The sequence below is a fragment of the Telmatherina bonti genome (genome assembly GCF_933228915.1).
Source record: "Telmatherina bonti genome assembly, chromosome: 9".
NCBI lineage: Eukaryota > Metazoa > Chordata > Actinopteri > Atheriniformes > Telmatherinidae > Telmatherina > Telmatherina bonti.
In genome coordinates, this window is record NC_136627.1 from 32,648,575 (window position 1) to 32,669,817 (window position 21,243).

The window sequence follows — 21,243 nt, forward strand, 5'->3', positions numbered from 1 at the left end:
TATTCTGCCATTTTTCAGAAGCTGCAGTGAATAAAATCGGTTTGGTATTTTGCTTCAATCTTGATGTTTTTACAGCTTCAGTCATAACTCACCACAACAGCACAGCAACTCATGTTTACATGTTCTTTTTCCCCTTAAATCAATAAGCAAAATGAGTCAAGAAAAAAATGTATTTTAACATATTTAATCAATAGAAAGTGACAAGAAGCTGAAACAGGAAGAACATCTTCATCCTGCTACTATTTCACTTAGCAGAGCTGTAAACAGTGACTTCTGACTTCATGAACTTTCACCATTTCAGTAAGATTAGAGCACAAATTTCCAGGAAAATGACGTTTTTAGACACATTTGCTCCTCCTAGCAACTCATTTTAAAGTTATCTGTGACAGCATAAGTAAATCTCATCAGGCTGAACTGATGAGTCACACAGGAAATGTTTGCAGCAACAAGTCAGCTTTGCTTTTATTTTTCTGAAGCTGCTCCTGCAGTCTGCCATCTGCAGCTGGAAACTGGAACGTCCACCATCTTCCTCCACCAGATGTCTCCCCTCTCCAAAGATGATGCTCTTCCTTTTCTTTCCATCTGAAGTCTGCTTGTGAGGAATTCCCCACATGAACGCTCAGTGACGTATAAGGAGACCCCGGTTTTGTTGAGTAAGCGTGCTTGTTGGGGATCCCTGGTGATGATGGGCTTTATCTGCTGACATCTGACCCTGCTTGCAGCTTTAATTCCTGTTGCTTTGGCACCGCTGTATCTTGATCTGAGCAACAAATATTAGAAGGGATTTATGACCGAGCATAGCTAATTATGTAACAGGGAGGCTTTGTTCAAGCTGCCATGGGGATTTTTTACTCTGCTCTCTAAAATGGGGTTGCTTGCTATGACTTTACAATAAACGGAAAAACACTGGAAATAAATATTTAAACAAGAAGCTATGAGGTCATAGGATGGTTTTGGGAATTTCTTTTCACACATTGCCTCCACTTTTCTGGGGTGTTTTCTCTGTTCAGCATGTCCTGCTAAGGGAACCTCCAAATAAGGGGATGTTGTTTCAAGTTACAGTGTTTAGATCCTGAGGAAACTTAGCGGACCCTAGGAAAGGAGATATTAATAACTCCTGGGCCAACCCACCACATTCTTCACATGTGAGTCACTGCAAGCCAGAGAGCAGGGAGGAAAGGGCTGGATTGCCTCTGTTTCTCATTTATGTTTCTTTCCATGGAGGAGTGGAACAAGGAGGTGTTGAAGCCGCCTCTTCACAAGGAAACCCTGAGAGTCTTAAGAGAAGCACACACAGCTCTGCACGGGACGGACATGATCATGCTGCAGAGTTTACACCAAAGCAAGAAGCACAGGCGAGATTATAAGAACCTGCCTGCAAGACTAGACCGGAACTAAACAGTGTGTGTGTGTGTGTGTGTGTGTGTGTGTGTGTGTGTGTGTGAGAGAGAGAGAGGCAGAGAGTGAGAGAGAAGGGAGAAAGCCTCAGAAAATGGTGGTATGGGGACTTGGCAGGGGACAGTGTGAGTCACTGTTTATCTGGTCTGTCACCAGGAGACCGAGTGAACTAGACAGAGAGAAGAATCATGTGAAATGAGGGGCTTAAATCAAAGCTTTTAGTTGGGGTTTGTTTACACTCTTATTGTTACAGAAACAAAAGTTAAAGAGGGCCGATCACAGTCAGGGAACTTTATTTGTTTTCACCAATAGTTAACATACAAACAGTCTGTGGAGCTGTGTACAGTAGTCAGTAATACGACAGTCTTTCAGTCTAAGTGAAACATAAACCTCAGCTTGTAATGTTCTTTTATGCAAGTGAGCTTTCACTCCTTCACATACTAAAAAAACAGCAACAGTTACAAAAATAGTATGTGAAGCTTGCACGAACCGGTGGCGTGAAAAGCATCAAAGCAAAATACGTTCAGGTTAGTAAATCTGTGCTGCTACTGTGCATAAAAAACTCTAAACAAGATTTCCGCTGAGAAAATGAACTCCAAGATTAATAAACCAGTCTTAGTTTAGCTTGTATACTCTGAAATACAGCTGAATACTGTTCACTTGGATGGTGTCACACTTCTGCTCAGCCGACACAAGCAAATATACTTTTAAAAGTTTGCATTAAAGCAGATTTGAGGATCCAATAAGAAGATTTTATGGCTTCATAATGCAGGAAGCTTTGGTTGTAGAAACACCACACTTAAATACAGTTTTATCGTGCAAGTCTTAGAGGAAAAAGCTGTACATACAATATTTTCATGTGGGGTTTTGGGGGGGTAAGAGCAAATACAAACAGTAGCATGAGTGTGTCAGCCAGCAGACTCTTTAGCAAGTCTATGCATCAGAACCCTTCTGCCTGCGTTTAGAGGGGGGGATCAGACGTGTTGGGAGCTCTGGTGGCAAGCCGTGACCCTCCAGCTTGACCTCAATGAGATGACTGGCGAGAGCAAACTCTTCATCATCCAGCATGCCATCGCGATCGACATCTGACAGCTTCCAGATGCGACCCAGCACCGAGTTGGGCAGACGTGAGCTCACCATCCAGTCCTTAGCTTTGTTCCCGCTCAGCTTCCCCTCGTTGGGGGCGAGATTATAGAAGATTTCATCGTATTTGGGTTTGTCTTTAGTCACAACCCAGTCCTCCTCCTCCTCACACCCTTCCCCATTCTCCTCAGCGAAGGGGTCACCCTCTATGAAGGGTCCGGCTCGGGTCCCCATGAAAGCACCGCCCTGCACGCCTGGCTGATCTCCTGCTTCCAGCTCCTCTTGACGCAGGAGGGGCATCAGCTTGGCGATGTCCGAGGCGAGCAGCTCATCCAGGGCTGCCATCAGATTTGGCTTCAAGGTTTTGAACTTGGTGAAATCATGCGCCATTAGTTGTTCCTGTAATAGTTTAATAATAAAGTGTCAGCCAGCGGTTCAAATCCAAACTAACTCGGATGTCCCTGTAGAGAAAAGCAGTCATTCAGACTAACCTGCATCTTAGCACAGTCTGGAAAGTCTCCAGGAGAGATGTTGTGCTGCAGCTGGATCTTGGAGAAAATAACTGGCAGCTGATAGATCAGATTCTTCTTCTTGTTGTCTTTCCTGAAGACGGAGGGCATTTCCTGCTTCAGGTAGCTGATGATGTGGGCATGGACCTGGAAGCAAAACAAAGCAACACCAACAATAACGCCATCCTGTCATTAATCCTTCACATCCACATGTGTCAAGCGTGTGCACTAAGTCACCCACCCTGACCAGGCGTGCCCTCTTCACCAGGTCGTTGAGCTTGCGTAAAGCTGCGTTGCGGGGAAGGTTTTGTATGTCAGCGAACAGATCCTCCTCCTCCAGCTCAAACAGCTTACGGTTATCCGAAACCATCAGCGGCTCAGACCAGAAGGAACCAATGTAGACACGCAGAACCTCCGGGGTGCCAAATACCTTCCCCAGGGACCACATCAGTGCACCGTATACTCTCATCAGCTGCTGGGTGCCCACCATGTCGGCTTTGTTGAGCACCACTCGCAGCTTGTCCTCGTTGCCTTTCAGGGCCCCGATGGCCTCGGAGAACTCATCTGATATCTCCAGTTTGTGAGCATCGAACAGCAGGATGATGCGGTCCACACGCTCTGCAAACCAGCGCAGCACAGCTGGGAAGTCGTAACCTGTTTAAACAGAACGCAGACAGCTAAATACGACAGCCGTAAACCTCCTCATGCAGAACACACCAAACAAACGGAGGGCAAGAGAGGAAAGATGGTCAACACAGACACAGACCCTTCACAACTCATATTCTTTTATCAGAACTCTACTCATACACGTCAAGGCTTAAGAAATAGATCCCAGCTGCATGATCATCTCTTTTCTGGTTTGCAGACTTACATGTTGTCCTTACAGCACAAAAAATAGCCTAACATGCCATATGTTAGGCTATTAATAGGAAAACTATCTACATAACTAGCACCAACAGAAACACGAGGAAATATTTACTGACCTTTTAAACTCGTTAGTTGCTCATGCAGATTGATTTAATTATTGGGTTACTTGGGGATATGAGGTAAACAGAAAATGGCTGAGATGAAAATCATGATGGCAGTCATTTCTCAACAGCAAATTCCTCCAGATGGGCCAACACAACTTGGTACTGCGTCTGTTCCTGATTGAGGTTTTATGGCTGCTCTGTGTGCTGCTGAGATGTTTCTTGTCCTGCTGCCAAGTGTTATTGTGACAGAGCGAGCAGGTCCCATGAGTTAGCAAGGCGTGCCAATGAGATGAGTTTGTGAGCTGATGATTATGGATATGTGTCTCTGCAGAGCCCACCCTCCCATGTCCTCTCCTCACCTTTCTTACCACGCTCACCTCGGCTCACTCTCTGCTTGGCTCCTGAAAGGATGCCCGGTGTGTCAATGATGCTGATGCTCTCCAGGACCTGGTTGGGCATCTGGGCACACTGGAATCTGGTTTATAAAAGAGGAAGAAAGTCAAATCAAAGCTCATAAAAGTTGCTTTTGATTGAAAAACTGTCAATGAAGACGAAAAATGTCTTGTATTAGGTGAAAATGAGCAACTTTGATCTAAAAAAGCTAAAGAGCATACTGGACTCTTTTGTTTGTTTTTTTTTGCAGAACCCAGTACACCCTCTCCCTCCCACTGCAGGCCATTGTGTGCAAGCAGGTCTCGCACTGCTCTGGGCTTCCTAAAGGAAAATGACCATTACTGCCAGAATCAAACAATAAGGCCTGCTAACGATGTGTGGCTTAGAACAACAACCCGGCTTCCTGTGGTTTAAGAGCCTAACGAGCCCACCGGCTTCCAGAACAGGAAGTCAACGCAAAAAGGAGACGCAAATGCCTTCACAAACACACCCTGCTGATGGAAAGAGGGTCCCTGCTGGAAAACATGGATCAGATAGCGTCCATTTAACAGGAGCACTGTATGTTCTCATCTCTTCTTCTGGCCTCCATCGTCATGGTTCTGCAGAGTTTAACGTTAAGCTGCTTCTTTGGTTTACAAAGTGGAAAAACAAGCACACGAACTTGGCAGCCCAGTCAGTAAACATGGGAGGAAAGAACTTCACATTTGACTTGATGTTTTTAAAAAGTCTGTGACCCCAGGGCCTGTAAGACCCTTTGACCTTGTCTTTGAACTTGTGTACATTGCAGTTCATGTCTGAGAGCATTAGCTTTCATCAACCTCTTCAGCGATATCGCTCCCTTTCTCCATTTTTCCACAAATAAGGAAAGTGCCTCCTCACTCAGAAATTTGGCACAAGCACTTGAAATTCCAAAGAGCTAAAACACTTTCCGCAAACTTTCTTCCCCGTTTTCCCTCCTCAGGCTCTCTCACTCACTCTGTTGGTGCTGATATCGAACTGGCACCCTCAGTGGAAACATTACACCATACTCAGACAAAGTCCTGCTCTCACCTGTTGAGGAAGGTGTTTCCAAATGGGTTGAGTTTGCGGAAGGGCTTGTTGGGGTCTACAATGAGGGCATTTCCTGGGATAACTCCCTCCACTTCCCCGTGCATGATGGCAGTGAAGCAGTCAGTGGTGGGTTCGGGTCCCACCCTGCTCCCAGGAATGTCTTGCTCCAGCAGATACCTATCGGTCACACACAACTTTTTGTTCAATCACAATCGGTACTTTATTTTTAGGAGCTGCACAAAATGTGAGAGCGACAAAATGACTGATGCAAAGCCGGGACTTACTTGATGAATGTGGTCTTTCCAGTGGAGTATTGTCCCACAACCAGCACCATGGGTTTGTTGTCAAAATCTGCATCCTCCAGACTGGGAGAGTGGAAGTCATGGAAACCATAATACTGCTCCAGAGGCAACAGCTTCTTACGGTACAAGGACTTCAGTCCCTCTGTCACGGTGCGGACCACCTCAGGCGCCTTCTTCACATTTTTTCTCCCCCAGCGTGACATTATTATTGACAAATGAGATAGCTGCAAGCTTCGTACAAAATTACTGTCAGTGATGTCTGTTTTCTGAAGCTGTATTTCCCGTCTCTGAATCAGGGAAAACCTTCAGGTGTTTCCTGTATTTACTGCTCACTTGTCCTTGACACCTCTCCTGCACGCACCGGGGGGGATGATAGGGCCGAGTCTTTGTTTGAAGCCGGGAATATCTCCTTGAAAGTACTCTCTAAGCTGATAACCTTTAGCCCCTGAAATGATTACAATAAAAAAAAAAAAAAAAAAAGCAGGCAAAAGTTATGAAATAAGAGCCAATTATCATTGCAGAAGAAATCTTTGTCTGGTGATCAAAGCCTGCCAGAATCTAGAGTAAGGATGTGGAATCTGAAGGGAAAACCTCAGCACACCAGAAGTCTGCCAAGCATTGTCAGTACTCGCCTGGAAAAAGTTGGTGTTCACTTTGGAAAACTTGCAAACCCTGCCCTGCGTGAGGATTTACACAGCTCATTTCTTTACAGTCAAATGAGTAAGACGTTCCTTCCCCCCTTCATTCCCTTCTCAGCTGAACATTAAACACATTCATGGTTTGTTCATGTCAGGAAAAGACTTTAAGAGATGAACTTTACATAGAAAAACTGATTAAACCCTTGAAAATTCCTTTTTTTTAAGCTCGTCTGCATAAACAGAATCACTGGAGCAGGAACTGAAGGCATAACTGATTATAGTAGCAGTGTGACAGAAAGGTGAGCTACATGTCAGCAGATGATACTTAATCTGTGTAGATCTTCTCCTGTAAATCCTGTCTGAACTGAGCTTTTCTCTTAAAAAAGAAAAAATCTGCCCAGAGGAGAAGAAGCAGCACAGTCCTAACATGTCACAAGACCAATGTGGAAAGAGTTCTTGTCAAAATGGCGAACCCTGCACAGACATTTAATGTGACTCATTTACCAAAGTTTTGTAAAACTTAATACGATAGAGATGAAGATCAGAGATTCTGTTACGGCTTCAGTTCAAGACTGAGGATCAGCTTCTGGTTTTAATGGATGGTGGAAAATACCTTGCGGGTTTGTACACCACAACTGCAACGCAGGCTTGGACTTGGGTCAAAGAAAGTCATGTTTTAGCAACAGAACCAGCAAGTATCAGAAGAATCTTACTTTAATTAGCAGGGAAGAAATAGAAAAATACTGAACGTACGTGTTAAGTTTCCTCAGCAGAGCACCACTGAGCTTACTGTGCTCTATCACAATCACAATAAAACTGTGTTTTAATTTGCAAAAAGCAAAACAAAAAAAAAAAAACCCCACAAGATTTAGTGCAATGATCATTCTGGCTATTTTTAAAGTTTAAAAGGAAGATTTACCAAGTTATTATGGAGTCTTCTTGAAGCACCGTGATCTCCTCCTCTTGCCCTCTGGAGTCTGGAAAATATTTTGACTGAAGGACACAAAAGCTTCTGTTGGAGGAGCCGCTGCTACATGTATGGGTGTACCTCTGGCAGCAAATAGGAGCCCTCTGTGGAGCATCAACACAGCTAGAGTACAGAGGATCCTTCTTCTACAGGGTTTAATACATTTCAGATGAGCTCCGGATCTGGCAAGAGTCCTCGGCTTTGCCTGCTGGAGGAAAACAAAGGCAAATGCTGAAGTCTGAGTGCACCTAGCACCACACTGACACGGACTTTTCTCTCTTGGTTTAACTGAGCTCCTCTTGCAGGGATGGCAGCACTAACACTGCACAGGACAGGGATGAGCAGAGATGTGGGCAGAGGGCGTAAGCCTGGACTGGGGGTGTGTGTGTGAATAAATAATTTGGGTGGTGTTGCTTTTCTTTTTCTTTTTTTGCTGCATAATATTTTTGTACATATTTCCAAGTCATATGACCTCATGCTTTCCTCCTCCCCACATGGTTTCTTACTGCTCCATGTTTCCCAAATGTCATTTTTTCTGCTAAATCTACAGGAACATGCAATACATTTACAGACGTCACAACATTTTCCCTCCAATCCACCTAAAAGTTTCTCGCTCCTCCCAGATGCTCTGAGCCCTCGCGGCAGTGAAGCACATAAACCCGTTTAGTTTCTACTTCCATGCACCACCTGCTGGTTGTCCAATAGAGAACACACCCCCACAGCACCCACCATCCCCTCCTGACTGTCATCAAGTACAGTTGGTCATCATTAGTCATCCAAAGGAATTTACCCACCAGTCAATCACAGTCTAAACTGCTGGAAAAAGACCAAAGGATCCAAACTGGTTCATAAAAGAAGCGAGGTTTAATTTACAGTTTTACTAAATGTACATTTCTTTTTAAAAAGTGTCATTATACACAATAAATACAATACAAAATTAATCTGTAATACTATACTTCAAATTCTCTTCCGGTCTTTTTGTACATTATTATTGTTCCTTTTTCCCCCCCCCATTTTAATGCTTGTGCTGTGTTTGTGTTTGAATTGTCCACCTTAGAAAACAAGAAAACTCATGGGAGGCAGGGATACAGCGGCAGAAAGTTCAAACAAACAGACCAAACACACAGAAAATCATCATTTTAAACTGGCCTGACCCCTGCTGACTGAAATGAAAAATGTCCGAACCTGGCATCATGAGCAACAGCAGGACAGGTGTGAATGCGTGTGAAAACCTGACATTAGGCGCTGAAAATAACTTACATTTCCATACATCCGCTTTTACATCTTGACATCGTTGTGTTACAGTTTCAGAGAACAGTCAAAGGAGAGTAACTTGACAAATAATATTCTCTTTTGTGTTTGTTTAACCAAAAGTTTCATGTGAGGTTTAAACGCAGGTGAGATGAAGATGGAAACTACTTTCCATCTCAAAACCAGCAGTACTGACCCTTCAGAGTTACAGAGGACATATCCAGACTGCATTTACCGTGTGCTGTTTGTATCTGCAGGGCAGCTTCTTCGTTCAGGTGAAAGTCATACATGCAAGGTATGAATTATAACCTGTTACAGTATCACACCATCGTATTCTGTTGACTTATAAACTGATTCAACAAGCACCCTGAAGCTCAACACGACAGTTTAAACCATGAACGACTGCGGCGAGAGGCGGGCACTCAGCCGCATGAAAGGAATGTATAAAGAGTAAAAGAAAGACGTGAAAACACAGAATTAAAGAACAGCCTTTGACAAATGTATGTTGTTACTAAAGTGTTTGACAGAACACAAAAAAGTCATGTATATTCAAGTCTGTAACTCAACATATTACTTTTTACCACACTCGTGCCACCATCGGGCTACTTCTGACTGTAAATGACAAAGAAATGTCTGGACAATTCAAATGGACAAACAAAGCCAACACAGCATGGCAGAGTTGTACAGTGATGCAGTTTTCACAGAGCCCCCTTCCCTGCCTCCGGATTCACCTCTTAGTGACCCCTTGTTAGTCCAGCCTGGGGCTGAGGGGCTGTTATCTGCTTTGAGTCTGGGACACCAGGCTGCCATTGTGGCCCCGGCCACCAACCTGAGGGTGCTGGGCCAAGGATGACGACGACGAAGCAGAGGAAGGGGCTGGGACTGAAGATCTATGGGAAGAGGCTGCCAAATCTCCTGGGCGCTGACTTTGGTGTTGGTGGTGCCTGCTGTTGCCCCCTTTTATATGATGCCCGCGGGCAGGGGGCTCCTGTTGCAGGTTCAGGATGCTGTCTATGGCGCACTGCAGGTGCTCGTTCAGAGAGTCGTCCGGAGGGCTGCCGCTTGAGAAGCTGGCATTGTCCATGTCTGGAGAGTCAGACTTGCAGCGTTTGGCAGGAAGCAAAGAGTCTCGTGTGAAGGAGGACTCTGGAGAAGGAGGCCCAGGAGCATGCTGGTCCATTCTGAATGTCCCCCCTGTTCTATGTCTATTTTTACCACTCAACCTTTTGTACTTACTTCCATCTGTCTCTTGGTCTGTGTGCTCTTCCCCTCTTTCCTTTGCACCTTCTCGGTCTAGGAGCAGAGGGACATGGTGCTGGGTGGCTTTGATGCCGCGGTTTAACACCTCATTCATTCGGTCCAGCCCTTGCATCGTACTCCCTAAATGGTCGGTTTCGTGGCTCAGCTCTGTGTGTGTGTGTAAGGAATCCCTGTCTCTTTTCTCTACCTTCACGCTGGCTATCACTGTCCGCTCTGAGGGAGGGGTTGAGGCCTCATGCCTGGGGGGGGATGGAGTGGTTCTGGGATAGGACAAACTTTCATCTCCTCCACCGGGTACGCCAGGTCTGACCCGGGGACTGACATTTTCCCGGTAGGTCTTTCGAAGGGGCAGTCGGCAGGTCGTCTGCGAGGGAGTGGCAGTGGAAGCGGGGTTGTGTTTGACCCCACCCAAACTGTGGTGGTCCAACGTCCCATTCATCTGAGTTGAAGAGGACGATGTGGAGGATGACCATGTGTGAGAAGAGGAGGTGGAGGAGGATGGGGCTGCGCTATGGGGGACATTACCTCTCAGTGGTGGGTTACACTGCGTCGTTGCCACAGCAACTGAAAAGCCAGAAGAAGCAGTGCATACGGGGGACTGAGTTCTGATGACTGTGGAGGGAACAGTCGACGAAGGGTGGGACTTTGAGTGTGGAACAGCAGCTTCAGACTGAGGCGGAGCATGAGGCTCGGACGTGGACTGACTGCTCGGTTGAGGTTGAGGCGTGTGCACCGGATCCAAGGCAGTGTTGTGGACCACCTTGCTGAAACCCGTCTGATCCTGCTTGATCTTTAGCTTCAATCCAATTCTCCTGCGAGCCTCGTAGGTTTTTATAGGCGGCTTGCTAGTTCGCTGCGGGAGAGCATCATCGTCATCGGCGGGTTGGGAGTTCAAAGACGGGGAGGGGAAACTGGATGACGATGCTGGAGTACGAATGAAGGTGGAGCTCTGGCTGACTGGCTCAGCCACTGGCTTGGCTGCTGCAGCTGGAGGGCAGCTGGTGGACCAGGACACAGATGCACCACTTCCACCTTGCTTGATGACCAGTTTGGTAGGGGGGAAAGACGAAAGGGGAGGAGGGGCAGGAGCCGGGGCAGGAGCCGGAGCTGGAGCAGAAACTGGAGCAGGAATTGGAACTGGAGCAGGAACCGGCGCACAAGGAGAGTTTGGGGCAAAGTTGGGAACAGGGGCTGAGACGGGAGCTGCTGCTACTGGAACAGGGGCCGCCACAGATGTACCTCCACTCACTAACGGAGGCTCAGCTAGTGATGAGTCTGGTTGGGATGAAACTACACTCTCCAACTTTCGCACACTTGCCACAAACTCTTCTACAAAGAAACAAACAGAACAACACCATTAGCAGACACTTGGTTAACACAGACAACCACAACATCAGATGTGGTCAAAGGAAAATCTAAGGTACCTGGTCTCTCTTTGGCCAAAATCCTGTCCTGACTCAAAGCAACCTTTTCCTCTTGAATGAACATCCTGTCAATCATCACCATCTCTGCCGAGGGGCCAAGTCTCTGCTCAGGTTCAAACGTCAAACCATTTCAGTTCAAAATCAGTCCAGGACAGAGAGGACATCAACACGGCGCACAACGAGAATGCTAGTTTATACACTTACTTTGGACTCTGCAAAGAGTAGGTAACGATATTTATCCACCATGGCCTGGGTCCTTTTTAGCAGCTGGCAGGAGACCCTCTCAAATTCATCATCCACTGTAAGGATTCAAAATGTTTTTACATGTGAAATGTACACTAAACACTGTATCCAAGGTAACAGGCAAGAGGTTACCACATGGCAAGAGTTTACCTCTCTGATAATCTTGAGAGGAGTTGGCAGTTCCCTGGTAGAGATGGTAAGGCAGCAGTCTGTGCAGTGTGTCCTCGAAAGAGTGGAAAGGAGCACTGTAGTTGGGATGAAGCACTGAACCCTGATGCTTCCTTAGCTGTTCTAGCATCCTGCCGTGATGAAGCGTGTGTTTATAGAAAAAGTATTAAAAAGAAACCCCAAAAAAAACATGAAATAAGTTGTGAAAATGCCTGCAGCACTCACCTGGCTTCTTTACTGGGCTCTGCACTGAAAGGCATTTTCATTGTCGTTGTCTGTTACGTGAACAGAGACAAAACTCAATGATTAAAACTTTTATGCCGTAGTTCAGATATTATATAAAGATATATAGAGAAATAACTTTTAGGGCTTCTTAAACTGACAACCCTGTACCTGAGGTTGTACGGGAGCTGGGGGCTGTGGGGCAGGCATTTGAGTCAGAGTAGTTCCCAACACTTGGATCTTCATCCCACCTTTTCCCACATTCATCCCTCCAACTGAGCTGATCACTCCTGGCTTTGGCTGAACCTGAGATTTAGGAAGAAATTAAATTTTATAAACAGATAAAAATGTACATTTTCTTGCTTTTAATTGTTCATTTTCTGTATTTTATTGTTGTTTCTTTATATTCTGCTGTTTACTCTGTAGCACTTTGATGTCTGGTATTAAATGTAAAGTGCGTTATAAATAAAATTCATTAATATTATTATCATTACATTTTTTAAATGTTTTTTATTGAATGGTGAGAACCTGTATCATTTCTCCCCCACAAAAAGACAACTGGCTCTGTGATGTCACCTACCTGTGAAGGCTGGGTAAGGCTGGCAGGAGTGACAGGTTGATTTACCATTGCTCCAGCTGGGCCTTGGGCTCCTGAGAATACCTGTAAGTCACTTGATGCTAAAGTATAAAGGAAAAAAAATAATTAAAAGGAAAGTTTTTTTTTGAGTGAATTTGAATTCATGGCATTTTGAGGTCTTTCTGCTTTCTAAGACCAGATGTACATTGTTTCTAACCTGTGGCGGAAGTTTTGACAAGCACTGATGTCGGCTGTAGCATTGAAGGAAGCTGAGTCGGCGTGTCAGTGCTGGCTGATGATGCAATCACCACGTTTTCAACAGGCACGTCTTGCTGGGAACTAAACTGACCGGTGGCTTGAGGATGAGGTTTGGCTTGGAGCAAGATGTTCTGCTGGACCTAAAAAAAAAAAAAAAAAGACATGAAGACAGTTTAGTTTTTGAGGCCAGTTTACAAAGTGCACAACATGTTTTTATATGCTGACAATACCTGGTGCAGCTTCTCCAGCAGCTGTTTCTGCTGAGGTGAAGGCTGACTGATGGATGACAGGGTCTGAATTTGTGCTCCGACCAGTTGCAGCTGGTGTTGCTGTCCAGTTATCCAGCCCTGGACAGGACCTTGGGTTTTTACTACAGCCGTAGCACAAGCGCTAACAGGAGGAGCAGAAAACTGGTGCTGTGCTGGTGGAGCCGGAGGTGGCTTGGGTGAGTGCGACACCGGAGGCATTTCTTGTTGATAGGGTGCAGGCTGCGAGGCAGGCCGAGGCAGAGGTTGAAGCTGAACTTGAATGTGTGCCTGTTGGGGTGGCGTTTGCTGCGCCTGGCCTTGTGGAGCAGGTTTGGGGGATTCTGTGATTTGGTTGTGCACAATAAAGAGTGGAGGGTGAGATGAGGGCGTGCATGAGCGAGAGGGAGTTTGAGACTGGGGTTGAGGTTGAGAAGGAGGACGTGACTGCTGCTGATGGTGCGGCGACTGGATCTGCTGGCTAAGCATGAGCGGAGACTGGGAAGGCTGGGGACTTTCTGCCACCGGGGGCGGTGTGGCATGAGTGGTCAACGCCGGTGAGGGGGACATTCCCTGGATCTTCAGAGGCTGCTGAGGTCCACTTGAGGGTACCTGTAGTAGAAACATTGGGATGCTGTCTTCATTGGGAATTTTATTTCAATAAAAAATGTAACAAATACGACTCACAGACAGGATTCAAGATTTAACAGAGTAGGTTTGGGAGACATGGCTTAATCACAGTTATTCAGACTAATTATTATAATATAACTAATTATTTTCCAAATAAAAACTGCCTGTGATTAAAAACAATCTCCCAATCCTAGATTTCACACACACAGGTCAAACAACACAAAAGCAAAGTGTTGAGATTAAACAAATCTAGAGGATAATAAAAGGTAGAAGGAGTCCACTGATCATTTTCATTATTTTTGGGCAGATCACACAGGAAGAGAGTAACGATCAATTGGCGAATCACAGGAAACAGTGCTGACAAGATCTGTGAGGATGTGATGGTTGTTTGGGGAACAGGGTTTTGGTTTGGGGGACACCGCGTTCGTCAAACTAGGGATTAAATAAAGTAATGAGAGTGCAAAATGAGTGCAAATGAGAGGTGCAAGATAGAGTGGAGAGACTTGATTAGTCATCTGTCATTAATGTAGTAGATGAAGGCGAGATGACTGAGTTTCACTAAGCAATTAGTATTCAGTTGCACTAAAAACTGTATTTTTTTCATAAGCCTGAGCATGTTTTACATGCTGCTGCAAAATACACAGAATGAATGGAGAAAAAAAAAACATGAAATCATTTTAAATATTAGTTTTTGTATTTAAAAAAAAAAGGAGAAAAAAAGAAAAGGTGCTTCATAAACAATCACATCCTTTAGAAATTAAAAGACAAGTATAAAAATTACACACAGTAGATATGGACAACTGGAATGATCATGCAAGTAATGATGCGATGTGAAAAAAGCACAGATGCTGCAAGCAAAGGAATTATTTTGGCTCTGAGCTGCACAGCACATGTGAGAGCCGTGGAAGCAATAACTTGCACAGGAGAAGTAAAGCGCAGTGACGGGGAAAGGTAGGAAAAGCTAACATTGTTGTGGCGGCAGCGGCAGCAGCAGCAGCAAGTGGCTGGGGCTCAACATAAAGGGGCATTTCTACCTTTACCACTGCTGTCATGTGGGAGGGGCCAGGGGAAGGGCTGTGGCTCTGACCAACCCAAGAGTCAGTTAATTGGCTGTCAAGGACAGCAGGGGCCGCAGTGATGTTGTTGCTGCTGACGATTACAGACGCTGGTACGCCCACAGAGGGGGTTGACTCATTCTCTGTTTGGTGGAGCTGCTCCTGATAGTACAATTACCATTTTAGGATAAGGAGGGGGAGGGAGGAAGGGGATTGGAGGGAATGGGGAATAAAATAGTGAACCAAAGAGGGCAAACCAAGACATCACTCCATGCATGTTATCTACTTTTTTAAAGACTATGTTAACACATGAAAAGCAAAAGAGTGAAGAGTAGAGCACTGACCTGTTTTAGGAACATCTGCAGAGACTCTTGGCTCAGGATCATGCTTGAGCCCGGGTTGGTGAATAATAACCTCCCTGGGCTTTGCTGAGCCTGAGGGGGGACCAGCCCCACCGCTGTGACAGAGGAAGAAGTGGAAATAGACATGGACGGAGAAGAGGAAGGTACTGTGGAAGCAGTGGACGCTGCGGAAGCTGGCTGCATGGTGAGGATGGAGGGTTGTTGTACAAGTTGTTGAGTAGGATGAGAAGCCTGTTCAGTGGAGCTTCCTAGCACGGCAACCGTTTCCCCAGGCTGGCCTTGAGCCACGGTTGCTGCTCCCGTACTGCTGGGGACACCGCTGGGTTGGGATTGCAGGGCGGGCTGAAGGCTGACAGCAGGGCTCAGCCCCTCCACCTGACTCAGCATGGTCAGGGAGTTCTGGATCGGCATGCCTTGTATAACTGTCTGGGCATGACCTGAGACAGTGTGGGTCTGTGTCTGACTTTGAGTTTGAGCCAATGAGGCAACGGGCATTTGAAAAAGGGTAGGTGTGCCCATCTGACCAGGCTGCAGCTGAATGGGTCCAGACAGGATGTGGGCAGCCCCAGGGGGACCCTGTGAACTCAACACCTGACCCAAATTGATGTTCTGATTTGCAGTTAAAATCTGATTTGCAATTAGTTGACCACCAGGACCCTGACTAGTGATGATGTGGCTGCCAGGATGCTGGGCCAGGATCTGCCCACCTGCCTGCAGCTGAGGAAGGAGGAACTGGTGGTTCTGACCTTGAAGAACAGTCTGAGAGGGAATAACGATGCTGCTTGGTTGGTTTAATAAGTGTACACTCAGGGGTTTGCCTGATGGTTGCGCTGCCTGTTGCTTGAATAAGGTTTGTTGAAACTGAGGGCCTTGCGTTGTAGCCTGGGTACTCAGGACAACGTTGGAGCCAGGCTTTCCCGTTAGGAAGGCTACATTCTGAGCAGCAGAAACAGGAAGTTGCTGCAGCCCAAGAGCCTTATGGGCATCGTTTTGCAAGGCCTGTGGTGCTGGCTGTGGCTGCTGCTGTGGTTGCTGTTTGAAGAGTTTGGGTTGAATCGTGCCCCCCTGGGGGGGTTTAGGCTGAATAGGTGTTGGTGTGCGAATGATCACGTTCTGCATGATTTGGCCTTGAGTTTGTGTCTGGGGTCCGACTCCTGAACTAAGAGGGGTGTTTCCAAAGCCAACAAGCCCAGCAGGAGCAGTCATTGTGCCGCTACTGCTGCTATTTGTGCTGCTGACACACGCAGCTGGTCCATTTAAAGCTGGAGATCCCAAAGTGGCTTTGTTACCCTGGATCAGAAGTCCACCTCCTGAGCCTCCGAGCCCTGCCTGAGAAGCAGCACCTGATACCTCTGGCCCAGACTGGTGCAGCTGGTATCCACCCATAGCTTTAGCCAGTATTTGCTGCCCAGACTGATTGATAGTCATGACCGTTGGCTGACCCACAACCTGAATCTGTCCAATACCCAAATGTCCAGACTGGCTCCCGTTAGAAAGAGCTTGGAGACTTGAAATGGGTTGAAGTGTCACATTTCCCAGGCCCACTGGCTGCATAAATGGCTGAACACTTATGGCCTTGTTCATGACTTGGGGTTGGAGCTGAAGGCCCTGCTGAGCCAGTACCGAGCCCAGCATGTCAGCTGCGGCATTAGGAGGAGTAGTTGTGGTGCTTGGAGCTGACCCAGGGAAAATTGTTGCTGCTCCCCCAACACCGATGCCTACACCAACAGCAGCGCCTCCAACCCCAGAGAGGCTGGCATCAGGAAGTGTCTGAACCACCTGTGTAAGGCCTGGAATCCCAAAGGAGCCCAGGTCCAGCTCGGCGTCTGCCTCCTGTAAGCTTTGCTCTGTGATGTTGGCCTCAGCCAAGCTCTGCTGCAAGATGTCACATGGCTCATGATTTGTCCCAATGCCATTGCTCCCACCTTCTTCGTTTGGTGATTCACCCAAGATGTCATCCTCAAGGAAGTCCAGGTCAACACTGACTCTGGGCAAGCCTGCTGACTCGCTGGATGACAGCTGGACCGCTGGCTGGACCTCTGAAACATGGCCCTTCAAGTACAAAAGAAGAGGAAAGAAGTGAAACCAGGAGATGCAGGAATTCTAGTGACTAAATATTCAGAGGGACGTATTAAAAACAATAACACAGATGAAAATCCCACATGAGCATCTTGTCAAATTGCAGCAAATTAAAGCTTGTCAAGTGTTAGTAGGAAAGGAAGGGATTTATAGATGCATGCTAGATAGATGGATAGACAGCAGCAGGAAGATTTGGGGGATTTTACTCACCCCAGTGGTAGAGAAGAACGAGGTGGAGGGGTCACTCGAACCATCCAAAAGGTCATCTGTGTCCAACTACAGACACACCCACCAAGGATAGGACAGACAGAAACCAAAGGCACCCAAACCAGCAGGCAAAAGTCACCAGGACAGAAAAACACAGACCATCAAAACAGAGGAGGGCAAGGAAAGGGTAGAACCCACTTAAGAGAACTCAGAAAACAAAGAACCAGTTAAGAGGTAAGCGACAGAGGAACAAAATGATAGGAATAACTCAAGAGTTAGGAAGCGTTAGTATTAGCAGTTCTCGATGAAATAAACAGTATAATGCAATCCAAAAGCAAAGCCAACCATTTAGCAGAGAAAGACGTAAAAAAGTGAAAGAGAGCAGTGAGGGATGCAGGATTCTGGGTGCGTTAATCTCAGAGTGACTTTAGTAGGGAGCGACGCAACCACCAAAAACAAAATATAAAGTAGCACTTTTATTACAAACTTTAATTATATAACAAGAGTTGTCAAGCTTTGCCAATGGGATGTCTTTGACTCTTTATGCCCCCTCATACTTACATGGGTCTCAGATCCATGAAGAAAGTCATTGAGAGCTTCTGGGTCACTGTAGGAGAAAATAACATCATTTATGATTGTGCAAGACAATAAATAAAATACTAACAGTTACAGACCTATTCTGATACTCCACTGTGTCAGAAATTACTCACCAAATTACATCTAGAAGGCACCTGCCGTCTTCATCATCCATGACAACTGTTGATGTTAAGAAAAAAGCTCTTGTAAGACCAATCTATGTATAAAATCATACTTTTTATTATGTGGTCTTCATAACAAGAACAAAAAGATTTTTCCCATCAATATTTAAGGTAGGGCTTATTCAAGAAAAAGCTGTTTTATTGACTGCTTTTTTTGTAAACATTTCCTACCGTTGAATAACTGTAATGTGAATATTAATAACAATCACTTCATAGTAAAAGCAAAATATTTTTGGGACTCTTCCAGCAGGCAACCTCGTCACTGTGGCTGCTGAGGAATGTTTTTATCCAATCCAATCCAGTTTATTTATAAAACACATTTTAAAAACAGAATGTCCCCAAAGTGCTGCACAGAGTTGAATATCACAAAATAAAAATGAAATGAAATAATAATGTTGTTAAATTCATAAGAACAGGTAAAACAATTAAAAATAAATACCCAATAAAATAACTAAAAATAAAAAATAAAAGACACAGGACCACACAACTCACACAGTGTTAAAAGCAAAAAAACCCCAAAAACGTTCTACTGAACAAAAGCAACAGAAAAAACCCACAAACAAGCATATAAATAATTGTAGTCTGCATCGGGAATCAAAAAGTGTATTTTCAAGTAAACACAATCAATAAGAGACAAATGCACATTCAAATAAATGATACTCTAAAGAAGCAATACTGTCTTTTGTTGTCATTATTAAACCCTATCATGACAACAATTATAATACGATACCAGTAATAACAAAGTGGACACTGAAAAATCTACGATAGAAAAGTAACTATTAGCTAATATTTTTGTTAGACGACAGCCATTTAAACAAATCATTCTTCTGCTGGGCCAATTCTTGGCTATACATCACCAAAGACAACTGCATATATTATACTAAATATCTAAATTTCTTGCTCTCGGGTTATTACTGTAAACTTTGTACTGCAGAAGACAACAAATGATGTAAAGTAACTTTTATTTAAAATAATTAATTACTCTCTAGAAGTACTGTATGCATATTTAGTTCTCTATAATAAATCTGTAAACCTATAATGGGAATATTTTCTGTGCCGCTGTAAAATAAAAATGTAGCCTAATTTGTCACAACAAAATTGATCACAGACCAAATACAAAATAAACCGCCAATAATGATGAGATTAATAGAGATAATTCTAAAACAATGTCTAATTCCTCATTCTGACAGTAATGATCATCGTTGAAAGAAGCAAACTACAGCTTTGAAAATGTGTTTTAACTTCCCTTTAAAAATAGAAAACAAAGTTGATCGCGCTGCATATTAACATACCTTATTATTATTATTATTATTTGCAGCACGTCATTCTTTTCGCATGACGACTAAAGAATAAAACACCATGGTGTTGTTGTGAAGCCATCCACACATCAAGCAGAACTTACAAAACACCGAAAAACAGCAAAAGACAACAAACTGAAAACGCGCGGTTTTCGCACCGCCTAGAAAGATTTCCAGTCTGGGTTTCTCACTGAGTTTACCACAACTGTGATTATCTCTCCCAATGACACAAACAAAACAAATCAACACAGTTTGCATGCAAGCATTATGCAGCGAGCCCGGTTGCCGCTTTGGAGAGGTAGCAGATCGTAGCCATTGCTCGGTTAAAGCACAACCAGTGCGCAGGATATGAATGGAGACAGTGCTAACCGATTGCTACATGCTAACTGGTGTTTTCAAAAAGATTTGCAGTCGTATTTTACACATTACTCTTAACAAACAATATGTGACAGTCACGTAGCCGACTTAACACTTAAATATAGACAAACGTTCAATTTTCATACCTACTTTCACCTCTATTCTTAATTATTTTGATGCATCTGGGTTGACTTTCGTTAGCCTAGCAAGCTAACCAGCTATCAACAATATTGAGACGTACAGCTAGCTTGAGGCTTTGACATTCAAAACAAACTACCGAGGAACATAATTTTAACACTCATACAGCCCAGCGGCACCACAATTCAGGCAAGCAAAAGCAATATTGTCCGCTTGGAAGTGTGAACGCAACTGCGTAGCTAGCTATCGCTAATTGCAAGCAAAATATGAGTTAATGTTGGAATACTCTTGGATGAGGGGGGTATGCTTGGGAATTCGCTGGAAAATGAACATGTTTGTCGGGTCGTGCGGAACTGTGGCGTTTCGATTGCGGTAGGAGTGCATTTTGCGGCTTCTCCGCATTTAGCGGATATTGCAGCTTCGTTGCATTTATTCGGATTAATAGAGAATTTTGCTACATTGTAACAAACTCACCCGAGACGATAGAGGTGCAGGCAGCGCGGGGTCTCCAGGACAGCCTCGCACGGGCTGCTCTACAGGACCCAACTACGGCCAGGAAACAGGATACTTCCGCTATTGCCTGATTATAATCTCGGTACGTAAACGTAATGGACTGGACTCTTCGGAACATACTGCTGAACATTTGAGTCCCTTCCTCTGCTTGGTCTGATGTTTTTTGTTTCCGAACTGTGTAAAATAATGAAGAAGAAAAAAGTGAAGACACCGCAGATGTGTGTGTGTGTGTGTGTGTGTGTGTGTATATATATATATATATATATATATATATATATATATATGTATATATATGTATATATATGTATATATATATGTGTGTGTGTGTGTGTGTGTGTGTGTGTGTGTGTGTGTGTGTGTGTGTACAGGGCCGGATTAAAAGTGAACAGGTCCCTGGGCTCAGAGTGTTCCAGGGGCCCCTTTCCCCACTACAACATTGTAAAAATTGTGAATGATACACTGTGAAACGACATTTCTAACATCTTTCAGCCAGTGGTACCAATAGCAACACACTGGACACTGTGGTGTAACTGTCTGCCTTTTATGGACATTTCATTTGTGCAATACATCTGTGTACAAATAAAAAAGCGGGTTAGATAATAGACACTGCATATATGTTTGGTAAATATTTATTTGATTCAACGAGGAACTGATTTTCAGGAGGTAATTCCAATACCACATCTTGACAAGCTGCACTAGTAGCCTATTGATAAGTTCTTTTTTTTTTTTTGGTGACAAAAATTGCATTATTGGTTTTTCATTGAAAATGTTCGTCTAAATTTGACCTGCAGCCAAAAACCTACGCTCAAACAGAATTTTAGGGGTTGGTCGCCAAAATAAAACCCTTATAGCGACGATGTCTTGCCGGTGAAGGTATTTTATTCTGA

General features: G+C 44.7%; 2 protein-coding genes across 6 annotated transcripts; both read right to left on the reverse strand.

Annotated features, from left to right (window-relative positions):
- Positions 1 to 1,681: 1,681 nt before the first annotated feature.
- On the reverse strand, positions 1,682 to 7,641 carry ehd2b (EH-domain containing 2b). 3 transcript variants are annotated; one of them, XM_079246707.1, is made up of 7 exons: positions 7,264 to 7,641; positions 5,689 to 6,151; positions 5,405 to 5,581; positions 4,339 to 4,436; positions 3,232 to 3,644; positions 2,973 to 3,137; positions 1,682 to 2,880 (listed from the first exon to the last, which is right to left on the reverse strand). In XM_079246707.1, the coding sequence occupies exons 2-7, from the start codon at positions 5,907 to 5,909 to the stop codon at positions 2,332 to 2,334; spliced, it is 1,623 nt and encodes a 540-aa protein (XP_079102833.1). In that variant the 5' UTR covers positions 5,910 to 6,151; positions 7,264 to 7,641; the 3' UTR covers positions 1,682 to 2,331. The 3 variants fall into 3 exon arrangements, with proteins under 3 accessions (XP_079102833.1, XP_079102832.1, XP_079102831.1); XM_079246706.1 differs by having other exon boundaries at positions 4,330 to 4,436; XM_079246705.1 differs by having other exon boundaries at positions 4,321 to 4,436.
- Positions 7,642 to 8,285: 644 nt separating this feature from the next.
- On the reverse strand, positions 8,286 to 18,046 carry bicra (BRD4 interacting chromatin remodeling complex associated protein; the record flags this gene model as incomplete). 3 transcript variants are annotated; one of them, XM_079246950.1, is made up of 14 exons in its annotated part: positions 8,286 to 11,151; positions 11,247 to 11,349; positions 11,451 to 11,545; positions 11,640 to 11,788; positions 11,883 to 11,932; positions 12,051 to 12,185; positions 12,460 to 12,557; positions 12,674 to 12,854; positions 12,945 to 13,571; positions 14,624 to 14,806; positions 14,989 to 17,058; positions 17,296 to 17,361; positions 17,854 to 17,899; positions 18,003 to 18,046. In XM_079246950.1, the coding sequence occupies 14 exons, from the start codon at positions 18,041 to 18,043 to the stop codon at positions 9,338 to 9,340; spliced, it is 5,658 nt and encodes a 1,885-aa protein (XP_079103076.1). In that variant the 3' UTR covers positions 8,286 to 9,337. The 3 variants fall into 3 exon arrangements, with proteins under 3 accessions (XP_079103076.1, XP_079103077.1, XP_079103075.1); XM_079246951.1 differs by having other exon boundaries at positions 11,247 to 11,352; positions 18,003 to 18,043; XM_079246949.1 differs by lacking the exon at positions 17,296 to 17,361 and having other exon boundaries at positions 11,247 to 11,352; positions 18,003 to 18,043.
- Between the last annotated feature and the right edge of the window lie 3,197 nt (positions 18,047 to 21,243).